At 45.6% G+C, this 14,222-nt stretch overlaps 1 protein-coding gene across 2 annotated transcripts in view; it reads right to left on the reverse strand.

The window, feature by feature from the left end:
* Window positions 1-13,393, reverse strand: part of LOC147417440 (endonuclease 4-like) — a 153,824-nt gene extending 140,431 nt beyond the window's left edge. For both annotated transcript variants that reach the window (XM_086506776.1, XM_086506775.1), the window contains exon 1: window positions 13,248-13,393. In XM_086506776.1, coding sequence (XP_086362902.1) covers window positions 13,248-13,352 — 105 coding nt within the window. In that variant the 5' untranslated portion in view covers window positions 13,353-13,393. The remainder of the gene's footprint in view (window positions 1-13,247) is intronic.
* Between the last annotated feature and the right edge of the window lie 829 nt (window positions 13,394-14,222).

Below are 14,222 nucleotides of genomic sequence, written 5' to 3' on the forward strand. Positions count from 1 at the left end.
TCCCAAACTTGGTAAATTGGCCAAAAAGTCCCACTTTGCAGCAGAGTAATAAAATGTTCCCCTTGTCATTCTGAAGCTAATGACGCAAATAGATTTTGTGGCCCAAAATAGCAATTTCCTAAATTTTAGGGGATGCTTCCGTTGGACTTCCACTGGTTATCTGACCATCAATCCCCACTGGGACCGCATTCAAAAATGCAATGTAGCCTAGCTGTTGGGTACTTTCCTTTGGTGACCCCACCTTAACATTGTACCTTTATTGAGTTCACTTCCTACCAACTTGCTAAGTGCGACGGGGGTACCTACATGATCTTGAACTGAGCCTAGACATCCTTTTACTTTACGAGTTCCAGTGCCGACCAACTTCCCGTCCGCGGGTGGAACTACCGTTCACATTGGCCATACAATGCCCGACCATTTGCAACTTCAAAAAAAAGGGTCTCAAAAATTAAACAAAAATCATTGGAAAGAAACCAACAACTAAGGTTAGCAGTTGCCACGTCCTCGTGACACTGGACAATGTTTGTTGCCACCACAAGGATGACTCGGAGAGTGACCACAACTGATTACCATGATGCACAATCCACACATTAGATTGTAGAAGGGCATAGATATTGCCAGCTGAAATGCAATCCTATCTGATAGTAGCAAGGTTCCAATCAGAGAAGCAGGATTCCACATTCATTACAGGAATGGGGGAGTGATCAACAAGCATCCTTTGAATTTCTTGCCAAAAAGGAGAATAGTGGAGACCTAACAAAAACGGAACATCGCATTAGCGAACGAAAGAATATAACCCGTGTCATCCACCACCTGATGCACTTGGGAGATTCCTTTTCGGGAAAGAAAATACGCTTGGCGAGGAGACCGTTGAACCAAAGAGGAAGAGAAGGCCCTGGTCCAATGCACTCCAAACGAAGGGAGTTACCCACAGAGGATTGCCTACCATGCCATGCCAAATGCGAGTGAAAGCCTTCCAATCAACGATGAGAGGAGAAGTGAAGGGACATCCAGGAATGCGTCCTTTAAGCTTCCCAAAAATAACGTCCCAATATGTTGGCTGCCAATGACCAAAAGATGGTGTTGTCGTGCAGCTCCGCTTCCATGATGGGAAAAAGATCAAAAGGATGCACATTGTGCTGATTGAAGTCTACATGATTGTTGACCAGTGGGGTTAGGGCTTGATAACAAGCTAATTTCATGCTAAATGTATGCCAGATGTGGATTTGAAGGGCCAAAAGTTATCTTGATTAATGCTAAAAGAGAGTATGTTTGAAGTGATCACAGATGGGTGTTTATAAACTAGAATTGCAGTACTTGAGGTGCTCTACAGGCTTGTCTTTACGGCTCGTCGATTGGAGCAACACTGAGGAAGTTATGCCAGTTTGAAGTTTAAGCGGTTTACAAATCTGTATTGGATTGAGCAACTGCAGACGAGGGATCAGGGATAAAGAAAGTGCATGGGCCTGAAGTGCTCATCTTGTGGAGCACGGAGGTCTTTTCAGATCGGCAATCGGGGTTCTCATTGCCAAGATACTGATAGTGAAGTTTCATCGGGGGCCAGCTCTGTACCAAATTGGTCGCCTCGGTTAATGTGCCATTTGAAGGTTTTGCAGTCTCGCTAGGGTTTGTATGGAAGCTATGTGGTATGTGAAATCCATAGGAGTTCAGGGCTCGTCAATTAAAGCTCAGACCGACGAAATGTTGGAGTTCAAAGTTGGCAACAATTGTTGGCGGTAGTAAGATGCCAGATGATTTTTGGCAGATTTGGTAACCTCGGTTAGTGGGCCCGGAATGATCGGAATGCGGCAATTTCTGTGAGGGTCAATGTCCGGGATGGAGGTTTCCAATAGGAGCTGACGGCTCGATCATTGGGTTGGCAAGCCACAAATGGTAGGAGGTTGAAGCATGGAACAAAAACACTATTTTTTTATGCTTCTTGTGGTGGTTTTGGGGAGCCTTGGAGGACCACCCCATGAGCTGCCGCTGTCACAAACGGGAGCGCATAGCAATAAAAAATATACTCGGATAAATAGAATCTAGCACTCTCAATCTCTCCCTATTTCTCTCTATATCCTCGGGCTTCAGTATTAAGTGCGAACGGGAAGATACGGGAAGAAGCCATGACAAGCCAAGAAAGAAGTAAGCAGGCGGAACCCTAAGCCCTCCAGGAAAAGCTTGCAGAAGTTTAGAAAATTTTTCTCTCTGCAAGAAGTCGACACAAGACCTGGGATTCTTTGAGAAGGCGACAAGAGCATGATGCTCAAGAACCTAGAGAATCTAAGGAGCGGAATGCTCAAGATCCTTCAGAATCCAAAAAATATCCATGAACATCAATCTAGAACCATAGCCAAGAAATCTCGTCATTCCGGGAAGGATATGAAGGTCTCTAGAGACCTAGGAACACTCAATCAAGTTTGCTACTTTTGACGAAGGCAAGATATCCTGAAAGGTACCGCTTTCATTACACAGTTTGAAGTTGCCTTTGCAAACGGCAATTTTTGAGAAGCGTCGAAGGTGAGGCATGTGACCAAACACCTCAAAGGGGTTGCAAGTACTTGGTGGTATAGCAAAGCTCTGCAAGGAACTTACAACAAGACTTGGATTCAATTCAAGGCTGAATTTTTCGATAAATTTTTTCCTCTACGCTTTGAGGAAGGCAGACCTACACTCCAGCCTGCCACAGAGCTTACTCCACACGAGTGGTGCAGTGAGAGAGAGGAGTGTTGGGATGGGAGCTCATCAGTGGCCTGACACTCTGGTTCATCTAGCGGGCACGCTGCTTCCGCATCTTCGAGGCTCGCCCTGTACCACCAGCAAAGACTGTTCGGGATCTTTGGCTAGAGCTGATCCATACTCTCAGAGGACAGCTTGAGAGACTACAGGGCAGCTCCGACCGCATGAGGGAGCGCAGAGAGCCTTTCCTTCGACTCTGGCGTCCTAGGCCTTTTTTCACCATGGTCCAGGGTGTACTCAGATGGCACTACCTGCCACCTGTGTGGCTTTTTCCTCCTTCCATCTCTTGATTTAGCCTCATTGTACATATATTGTTTTTTCATTGGGAATCCCCAACATGATTGTTGTAGCCCTCTCTTGTAGAGGTGGTTGTAGCCCCATGGGTAGTTTCATTAACTAATAGAAGGATCTTTTTCTCGGAAAAAGAAAAAACTATGATGATGCACAACAGATTATGAATACTCTTCACTTGTTTGGATTCGCAGAGGTCTCAAAGTTAACTTTTGCAAATCCAAGCTACTGCCTCTGAAAGAATGTGACTGGCATAAGATATTGTGGCCTAGGGAGATTGTTCCTCCACATGTTCTAGTTCGCCATTTGGGTTATCCGCTGGGTTAGAATGTATCGGCTATGCAGAAACTGGATTGGGTGCTCCAACGTCTGCATTCCAAGTTGAATTATTGGAAATTGTCCACGTGGCCACTTCATGTGCGTCTCCGGATTGTCCAATGCATCCTTGTGGCTTATGTGCAGTTTTACTTGCCTTTGTTATCCTGGCCTCGGTTGCGTTTGCAATCCCTCATGTCCAATATTTTAGAGCATTTTTGACGGACCTCCTTTAGCAAGACGGGTCTTCGGCTTCTATCTATGGACAAGCTGTGTTCTCCCAAGCGGCTTGGAGGGTTAAATATTTGGACTTGCGATGTCATCTTCTGGCTCGGAAAGCTATGTTGTTGCCAGTTTTGGTAGAGCAACAGCAACCCTGGGCTCTCATGGTTACTCATTTGTGTACGCACATTGTCACCCCATCTTTTGGTCATTGGAAACTGACTTATTGGGACGTGGTTTTTGGGAAGCTTGAAGGACACATTCCTGGATGTCCCTTTACTTCTTCTCTAATTGTTGACTGGAAGGTTGTCACTTTGCATTTGGCTTGGAATGGTCGACAATCCTCTATGGGTAACTCTCTTCGCTTAGAGAGTCTGCATTGGAGCAGGGCTTTCGCTTTGACTTTGGTTCAACGGTCTCCTCGCCAAGCGTATTTTCTTTCCCAAAAGGAATCTGTAGGGTGCATCAGGTGGTGATGACTCGGGTTATGTTCTTTCGTTTGCTAATGTAGTGTCCCGCTTTCGGTTGAGTGTTCACTATTCTCCTCTCTGGAGGGAGATTCAAAGGATGCTTGCTGCTCATTCACCCATTCCTCCTTTGGATGTGGACTCTCGCTTCTCTGACTGGAATCTGGCTACTACTAGATTGGACTGCATCTCAGCTAGCAATGTCTATGCCATTCTTCAGTCTGATCAAATTAGTGTGATTCGTTTTCTGAATATCTCCCTTCTATGTATGACGGATTCCGCCACGCCTACCATTTGCTCTTACAAACGCAAAAAACAGATGGCCGCAGAGTCCTCGGAAATGGGGGAAATCTGAGCTTGCTTATCGGAGGATTTTGAGGATGCGTGAAATGCCTGGGAGGGTCAAGAACCCACCACTGAGGTGCTCATTCCAGTTCAAGCTCCCATGGCCCCAGTTGCATGGTATGCTCTCAATCACGTTATTTGTTCTTTCTCGGCAAGATACATATTGCACAAGACGTTGGACAATGGGTAGAATTTCTTGTTAAAAGAAGGCACTCACATTTGTCTCTATGAAGTCTTGTTGGCAAACACTGACCCCTGCAATATGTTGCTTGAATTGTCACCATTGTTTTTTGGTACTCAGATGGCATATGTATTGCCCTGGGCTCAGACTACCAAAGCCTCATTCGCCACAAGTGCCCAATATGGGTGAAAATAGTTGACTTTCCGCACACCTGGCGACACTTTCTTCATATGCTTGCCTCTCAGCTAGGGAAAGTGATATGTCCTCCCAAACTTGATGCCAATACAAATCGGTTTTGTGTGCTCTGAGACATGGATGTTTCCACCCCTGAAGGTATTACTGTTAACTTAGGTGACCCTCTCATTGGGAAACGCCTCTTCAAGCTCAAATGGGGGAAATTTACAAATTCATGCTTTCATTGTGGAGCACATGCAATTTGAATGTCCTTAAGCTAATTTGCAACCTCCTCCTTCAGCTATTCCACAGCTTGTTGTCACCAATGAGAAAGAGGTCTCTAACCCTAGATCAACCTCCATTGGGGCCTCTATTGTGCCTGATACTCCACCTCTAGATAAAGGCAAAGTCAAATCTGCTAATTTCCCAAACACTTTGAGCAAGGGAAAGCTTTCAACTACACATGAGACCAAGAATAAGGGAAAGAATGTGGATTCGGGGAAGGATCTCCTTGGGTGTCCCCCAAGAAGATCGTTAAAATAAGCGAAAGCTTTCAACTACACATGAGACCAAGAATAAGGGAAAGAATGTGGATTCGGGGAAGTATCTCCTTGGGTGTCCCCCAAGAAGATCGTTAAAATACACTCACACCTTTCTTCTCGGAATTATGTACCTCCTGCTGTGAAATCTGCGGTGCAAAAACCTCTTCCTTGTAATGATAATCGCACACTTACGGACGCATGAAACAAGGTGGTACATTCTTACAGAGATACAGTGATTCATGGGGCTTCTTCATCTCCTGCAGGCTTTATTTCTTCTGATGCGAGTATGCAGGATGCTGTAGTCGAGCCACGATCTGTTGATGTTGATGTGCCTACGGACACGTCAACTTAGTCCCCTACTTCCTTTGCTTTTGTACATATCCCTCGAATGCAGAGTTGTGTTAAATGCATTTTATACAATGTGCGTGGGTTATGTAACCCTGATAAGTGGAGATTAACCTGGATTAAGTACATACAAGTAAGGCAGACATTGTTATTTTGCAAGAGCACAATCAGCATGAATTTGTCGGGCAATGCTTGCATTTCGCGGGCTACTGGATAGCATGTGCTGGTCTAACGGGTTTTTCAAGTGTCTTGATGATGGTTAGGCATGAGCTGCAACCAATTCTTGCGTACAATGATCCAGCAAGTCGTTGGATGGTGGTTTGATTGATGTATTATCAACGGCCAAATTTATGAATTTGGTGGTGTTTATGCGCATATAACTTTGTCTCGTGTGTCGTGCAATCTCTTTTCGTTCAGTTGTTATTTGAAGTGCTTAAAGTTATTCAGTCTGTTCTTTTCCATTGGCACATGGTATCCTCCCGTTACACAACAGACTGCTTTATGGCGTGTGATGTCTTCCTATCCATGGCTCTCCGATGCTTTACTTTGTGGTGATTTTAACAATGCGCCCGCTTTACCTGATAACACCACATGGCATTCACACATGTTGGGGGTGGAATTGCACGCTTGGACGGATCTTATTGCATGCACAAGGATGTTGGATTTGTGGAGCCTTTTGCATCCGAATGTTTTTGGGTACACTTTCCAGCATAATGCTCACTCCTCATGTCGTGCACGATTAGATCGGTGGTATGTCCCATAGTTACCAGGGAACAGCTATTGTCACAAGACGAGCACCACGTGCCAATAGAAAAGAACAGACTGAATAGACTTTTAGCACTTCAATAACGATTGAACTGAAAGAGAGAGAGAGAGAGAGAGAGAGAGAGAGAGAGAGAGACGACACGCGACAAGGAGTGACGGAATTCCACCCCAGAGAGTATTGGCCCCAAAGCTTGGCGCCCCTTTCGGTATTTCCTTATATTGTATCAACACAGTACAAGCCGGTACTCCAGACTCTGCACCTTCTCTAGGAAGCATGCCAGAGAATGAGCCCTAACCTCATATTTAAAGGCCCTTGGCCTGAAAAGCAGTTACAGTGAAAAGCTTCAAACTCAAAAGCAACTAGTCCAAAAAGCACCAAAATTGTCAGCGCGATTTGCGAAAATCCATACAACTGCCACGTCAGCACGTTTTGCGGAAATCTACCACGTCAACACTGTCAGAGTGAAACGTGAAAGTCCGTCAATTCTGCCATGTCAGCAATCAGCGGAAAATCCGTGCTGTGTGTTGGTGGGTCCTGCTTATTTATATGCCTTTATGTCACTTGGGCACCATCGGACGGGGTCCCATAAGTTGGTAGGACTTCTTCTTCTCTTGCTTGTTCTTCTTAGGGTTTAGACCCCTCGGCCGGGATTTGCAAGTTGGCTCCATTCTTCAGGGCTTTGACACGTCAGCAATTTGTGACATCCCCCCTTCTTGAAAGAAAGTAATCGTCCACGATTACAACATATCTGCAAAACAACTCAATCAATTCGCTCTTTTTTTTTTTGTTAAGGAGCTGGCTTTTCCTTTCGTCCATATCAGAAATCATGATATTCCGACGTAGTAAAATTAGCCATCACACCCAGACCGCACTGATCTTCCACAGGTGTCTTGATGTACTAATAAAGGTGGGAGTGACTAATAACTCCGGGGTCAAGACCCAACGATACTTCAAATAAGATTTCAATAGACTTTGGAAGCGCCGGTTTGCTCTGTCTACTCTTTTGTAGGACCGGTATGCTTTCAAAAAAGCACATGCCTGATGCTCTGATACCATTGTCACAAGATGGGTCCCACGTGCCAATAGAAAAGAACAGATTGAACAGACTTTCATCACTTCAATAACTACTGAACTGAAAGAGAGAGAAAGAGAGAGGGACGACACGCGACACGGAGTGACGGAATTCCACCCCAGAGAGTATTGGCCCCAAACCTTGGCACCCCTTTCGGTATTTCTTTATATTGCATCAACACAGTACAAGCAGGTACTCCAAACTCTGCACCTTCTCTAGGAAGCATGCCAGAGAATGAGCCCTAACCTCATATTTAAAGGCCCTTGGCCTGAAAAGCAGTTACAGTTAAAAGCTTCAAACTCAAAAGAAACTACTCTAAAAAGCATCAAAATTGTCAACGCGATTTGCGAAAATCCATACAACTACATTAGCGGAAAATCTGCCACCTCAGCATTGTCAGCGTGAAACGCGGAAAGCCGTACAGTTCTACTACGTCAGCAATCAACAAAAAATATGGGTTGTATGTTGGTGAGTCCTGCTTTATTTATATGCCTTTATGTCACTTGGGCCCCATCGGACAGGGTCCCATAAGTTGGTAGGACTTCTTCTTCTTCTGTTGATTGTTCTTCTTAGGGTTTAGACCCCTCGGCCGAGATCTGCAAGTTGGCTCCATTCTTCAGAGCTTTGACACATCAGCAATCTGTGACAGCTGTGCATGGCTCTGGAACGCCAGAATGGCATTCCAGCAGGCGGGGATGGCATGGAACGTCCTGGAACGGACAGGCCTTCCGGCAGACACAAGCAAACCGGAACAGACAGGCCGAAACGGCCCGGAACGGCAGAGACATGACTAAACGGCCGGATTCGGGCCAAGGGACTCATTTCCGGCCAACAATAAAAAACGGGCAGACTTTTTGGATTGTTTTTTTTTTTAAAAGCGGGCAAAAGCCTATATAATGCTACCCCCCTTACCCCTTTCCATCACAACTTACAAGTGAATGCATCATTGCATTGTTCTAACTTCTAGCCTCTACCCTATGAAGCTCTAGCCTCTTGAGGCTCACCACTCTACCCTCTCTCTCTCTCTCTCTCTCTCTCTCTCTCTCTCTCTCTCTCTCTCTCTCTCTCTCTCTCTCTCTCTCTCTCTCTCTCTCTCTAGCTCGAGCTCGAGCTCAAGCTCTCGAGCTCTCAAGGCTCCAGCCTACATGACGGCGTGACGTACATTAGCCATTGAAGATTCAAGAAGCTCTCATTGCTCAAGTCTCTTCATCTCCCTCTTTCTCTCTCTCTCAAGCTCTCTCTCGAGTCTCTCTCCCTCCCTCTCCCCCGGACTCTCTCTCTCTCTCTCTCTCTCTCTCTCTCTCTCTCTCTCTCTCTCTCTCTCTCTCTCTCTCTCTCTCATCATCCATGGCTTTTTCTTCTCCTACAACCCCCTCCGCTCATGCAGGCAACACTCAAAAGGCGAAGGAATGGTCGTGGTGGGATGAAGTGACCTCGGAGGACACCTTGTCAACGGCGGGAGGTTCTCATGCATGGGCATGCAAGTTATACTCTTACACGCAGAAAGGGGGGCATGACAAATTGAGGGCACACTTTCTTCGAATGTCGGGACATGAGGTGATATTTTGCACCAACGTAAGCATTGAGAAGAGGAAGGAGCTTGAGGAAAATGATCGGCAATTCAATCATAAATCCAAGCCCCCACGCAAAGGTATTGACCCAAAGACCCTCATTTTCCATTCTTTTTCTCTACCCGGTGACGGTGGGTGGATCTTCATCGAGTCCGATTCGTCGAGACCCTTGCCACCTCTTGGGACCCAAAGAAGAAGCAAGAGGTGGATGCCACCGTGGCCCGATTCTTGTCTCACGACCATATCCCATTTGTCGCGGCGAGGTATGCTTTATCGATCTTCTCTCTTATTTCTTCCGTTATCGTCGTTTTTGCCACTATGATCTCTAAAGTTTAAACTATGAATAATCAATTACCATACTAACCTCAGCTATGTGTGATCGAAATAGGTCAGAGTATTGGAAAGTTATGGTGCAGCGGATAGGAGAGTACGGCACCGGCTATGTGCAGCCATCTTCAGAGGCTCTCCGAACCACTTTGCTTGATTGAGAGAAGGCAATCGTGGAGCAAGCAACACTCAATATTCAACGGCTTTGGGCAAAACATGGTGTCTCCCTCATTGCCGACGGGTGGAGCGATACAAGGAAGAGATCTATCCATGGCCTCGTCCCATACTCGAGAGGAGAGATATACTTTGTGCACTCTCATGATGCCACCGAGAGTGGCAAGTCCGCCAATGTCCTCTCTGCAGAGTGGATAGCGGCCATAGAAACAATCGGTGAGCAACACGTGGTGGCCTCTGTCACAAATGGGGAGGCATCAAACAGGGTAGTAGCATCTATTGTAGAGGGCCACTATCCGCATGTGACAGTGTGCTTTTGCATGGCGCATTGCTTGAACAACCTTCTATAAGACGTCAGCAAACTAGAATGGATCGCTCCAATTATTGTTGATGCAATGAAGATTGTTACTTTCATCAACAAACACAACTTGATTCGGAGCGAGTACCTCAAGAGGTCGGGCGGTAAAGTGCTTCTAAAGTATTCAGACACTTGCTTCGCATTCAACTTTCTTCTTGTGCGCAGACTATCTGAATGTCAAAATGCGGTCCGACAGGTCTTCATCAGTGATGAGTTCACCACCTCCCCCAATGCAAAGACAACTGCAGAGATTTTGTGCAAGGAGAAGGAGCTCAAGAGCCTATACGCACACATAAAACTGGTGGTTCATTTCCTTCGAGTTTCGGATGGCATGGACCCTTGCATTGGCAAGGTTTATGAGGCAATGGACCGCATGATCGAGCAGCTTGCACAGCTTGAGCCGAAAGCAGAGCGATTTGAGGAGATCCATGCGCTTTGCAGCTCGAGGTGGAATTCATATGCCTCTCCTTTCCACGGGGCAGCGTACATGGTGGATCCATAGTTCCAAGGTGTAGGGCAAGAGACAGATAGAGAAGTCATGAACCAATTACGGAGATCTTAAACAAGATGGTTCTAGATAGAGATGGCCGACGCATTGTCGGAGATCAATTGAGACAGTATAGAGATATGCAAGGGACCGTGGGTCATTTGGCAATCTAGATGCTCAGATTGATCGCAGGAAAATAGGTTCACTGCTATGGTGGGAGGACTATGGCTATGATGGCCCTGAGCTTCAGAAATTGGCGATCCGTATTCTCAACCAATTAGTTAGTACCTCATGCTTGGAGCATTGTGGAGTACCTTTAGCCACATTGCTTCCAAGAAGAGGAATCAACTTGGAGTGGAGAAGGCAAATGATCTTGTCTTTGTCAGTGCAAATTACAAGCAATGGAGGTGGATTTTACTGAAAATAAACTGCACTCATCGTTACTTGCTCTTGGTCGATGGCGTTTCCCTTGTGATGGCCTCACCGTGGAATTTTTTATCTCCTTCTGGGAGGCCTTAAAGGAGCCTTTATTCTACATGATGAATGTTGTCTAGACTAAGCAGGACTCGCCATTATCTTGGAAAAAAGGCTTGTACCCAAACAAGCACTCTGTGAGCAATTCTCTCATTGGCGGCCAATCACTCTCATGCCGGTCATATACAAAATATTGGCTAAGATGATTGTTCATTGCAACAAGGAGCCTCTTCTTGCAGGTATCCATCCGGCTCAGTATGGCTTCATCCCTCGTCGCCAAATCATTGATAATTTGGCTAATGTCTTGATTGGCATGAAATATGCCAAATGTACCCAGCAAGATGTACTCGTGATGCAGGTAGACATTGAACAGGCCTTTGATACAATAGAGTGGGCTTTCATTGCCGATACATTGCGGGCCCTTGGATTTGATCCTAAGTTAGTCAATGTTGTATATTTTGTGTATGCTCATAGTACCTCTTCTAGCCACTTGGATGCTCTTTCAGTTTTCAAAAATCCAAACCCCTGCCTCTTAATGCACATGACTGGAATCATCTTTTGTGGTCCGGAGATATTCTTGATCCACATGTGATTGTCAGACACTTGGGGTATCCTATTGGCTAAAAGGTAACTAATACTCAGCAAGTGGATTGGGTTTTGCAACGCATGAATGTCAAATTATAGTATTGGAAACTATCCACATGACCATTACATGTTCGGCTCCGTATTGTCTAGAGCATCATGATGGCATATGTTTAGTCTACTTGCCGTTGTTGCACTGGCCTCATTCTCGCTTCACGTCGCTCATGTCTGACATTTTATCTCATTTGTGGCTCATTAATTCCCGAAAGAGAGGGCTCCGTTTGTGGAGAACTTTGCACTCCGAAGCATTCTGGGGGGCTGAATATTTTGGACCTTCGCCGCCACGCTCTTGCAAGGAAGGCCATGTTATTATCTACTCTTGCACAACAGTCTCAGCCATCGACAGTCATGATTGCCTCACTATCTCAGCATGATACCACTTCTGCCTTTGGTCACTGGCAAACCTCCCTCTGGGAGATTGTGTTTGGCAAGATGATCTGTCATAAACCTGGTTGTCCGATTACCTCTAGTTTACTCTTTGCTTGGAAAGCTGTTACGGCTCATCTTTCATGGCATGGCAGACAATCACCAAATGGGAATTCGCTACGCTTGGAAAGCAATCACTTGAGTACGGCATTCTCTCTTACTCTTGTTGACCAGTCACCACGCCAGACATATTTCCTTTCTTGCCAAGGCATACGCATGGTGGATGATGTGGTTGACACATCTGGTCTGAGGCAGCTACACGCTTTGGTTTGGGCATGCATTATCGTCAAATTTGGAGCGCCCTTGAGCATACGTTGGTTGTTTTCCTTTCCATTTTGCCATGGCAAATGGATGTCGTATGTCAGACTGGACTTTATGGGACGCACCTTTGTTGCCATTTCTGTCCGCAGCATTTAAATTTTATGCTTCTCTCTTGCATGAGTCTTGGCTGGTTGACCATTGTAATGCCCCATGGTCTTTGCATAAGCCTGAGCAATGGTGGAGAAAGGCTCTTACTGCAATTTGGAAGAGCCATTTGCCTCTAAAGGGACATTTGTTCTTATGGTGTTGTTTGTTGGGAGTTCTCCCTGTTGGAACTCTCCTTAGTGCGCGTCACATTAGCTCTTCTCGTTGTGTCAGATGTTCAGCCTGTGATGAGAGTGTCAAATACCTGCTCTAGGATTGTTGCTGCACCAAGGCCTTCCTTGACCGCATTTCAGCCTGTATGCGCCTCCGCTTTCCCTCGGCAGTTTTCCACAAATGATTCTAGGCTTTTGGCATTCTCCCAACTTCCCTTCAATGTTTTGCGGTCTTCTTCACATAGGTCGGATTTTGGGCTCTATGGTCTTTGTGGCGTCAACGCAATTTTCGCATGTTCCATCAACATGACATGGACCCGTTCAAGATTTTCACTTAGGCAATCCTTACATTTTGCCCTTGATGTTGGGGACATATCCCCGGATATCCTACAACTCTTCTATGTTTGCTTTTAGCGCCTTTACATTATAGAACACTTCTCTGTTCTTCCCGTTGTATCTTATCTTTCTGATAGTTTTTCCTCACTTTGAGGTTTCTCACTTGTAAATTAACCAAAAAAGATTTACAAAAAAGTGTGTATGCACGCGAGCCCGTGTGCTCTTTTTTGTATGTGCTTTGCTTTGGGAGAAGGGGGGTTGTAACCTGTGCTTTCTACATCTCATGTCCGACAAGTGCATCTTGAGGATGGTGCATGAATGCAAAATGATGCTGGTGTATGTGTGTGTGGGTGATTACAAAAAAAAAGGTGTGTGGGTGCGCGTGTGCGTCTTGTTCAGAAAGAAGGCGGGTTGCAACCTGTGCGATAGCGCATGCGATGTAGTGACCATCCTTCCCCCATGCATAAGCAAGGCCAAGCTGCAAAATGAAGGTAACTGCGAGCACCTTCATCGTACTCCTCATTGTTGTTTTCGCGGTACTTCCAAGAAATTCAAATGGGCATGTTCGTATTTTTTGCACGTGAGATGAAGTTCTGAACACTTTCCGAACTGAATTCTCATTGGTCAGTGGTGGTTGTTTTTTTCTATTTTCGTGGAGCTTGTCTCTTCTCTTTCTTTTTTGGCATGCCCAAAGGGCAAAGTCTATAGTGATGCCTTCCCTTTTTGCTGACTAAAATAGGAAAAAAGATTGAGTTGTATTTTCAAGCAATTTTTAATGGGCAAAAAATGCTGATTGGTTGAAATAAGATAGTGGACACTCATTTCAATGAAACATTTGTACATCTAATGATACACACGTCTTGAGATTTGAAATATGAAATACCAAGGAAAAGATTTTGGGGTGCATTTGAAAGCATGAAACGAGCTTAAAAGTTAAATGATAAAGACTTAGCAACGATGAGAGGGAGTATAAGTTCAATGATACCCTAGGCTACTATCGAGTACTCCCCCACTTATTATTGCACAGATTGTGCGTCCATGTGACGATGGTATGTAGAGTAACGAATTAGAGATATAATTTCCTAGAGGCTAGGAATCCCCATCTTCTCACGCAGGTCCCAGTGCCCACAACTCCACTATTGGTTGCATAGATCAAAGTTCGACCACCCTGGACCTTTGTTGTTTTTTCTTGTCAATCTCCACGCTCTAGCTTATGAGGGTTTCTCTGGTTTCGGTCGTGGGGCCCATGGCAGAGAGGTGTAGCAGGAGAGGTTGCACTAGGGGCCATGGCGGCCTCTGGTTGCAACTCCTACATGACAGGTCTTGACGGGAGTCGATAAGTGTCCCACCATTCATAGACGTTGAGTGGGAGATGTTGAGCTTGCACCCTACT

Source organism: Adiantum capillus-veneris, chromosome 30, assembly GCF_014529385.1.
Source record: "Adiantum capillus-veneris isolate H3 chromosome 30, ASM1452938v2, whole genome shotgun sequence".
Classification (NCBI taxonomy): domain Eukaryota; kingdom Viridiplantae; phylum Streptophyta; class Polypodiopsida; order Polypodiales; family Pteridaceae; genus Adiantum; species Adiantum capillus-veneris.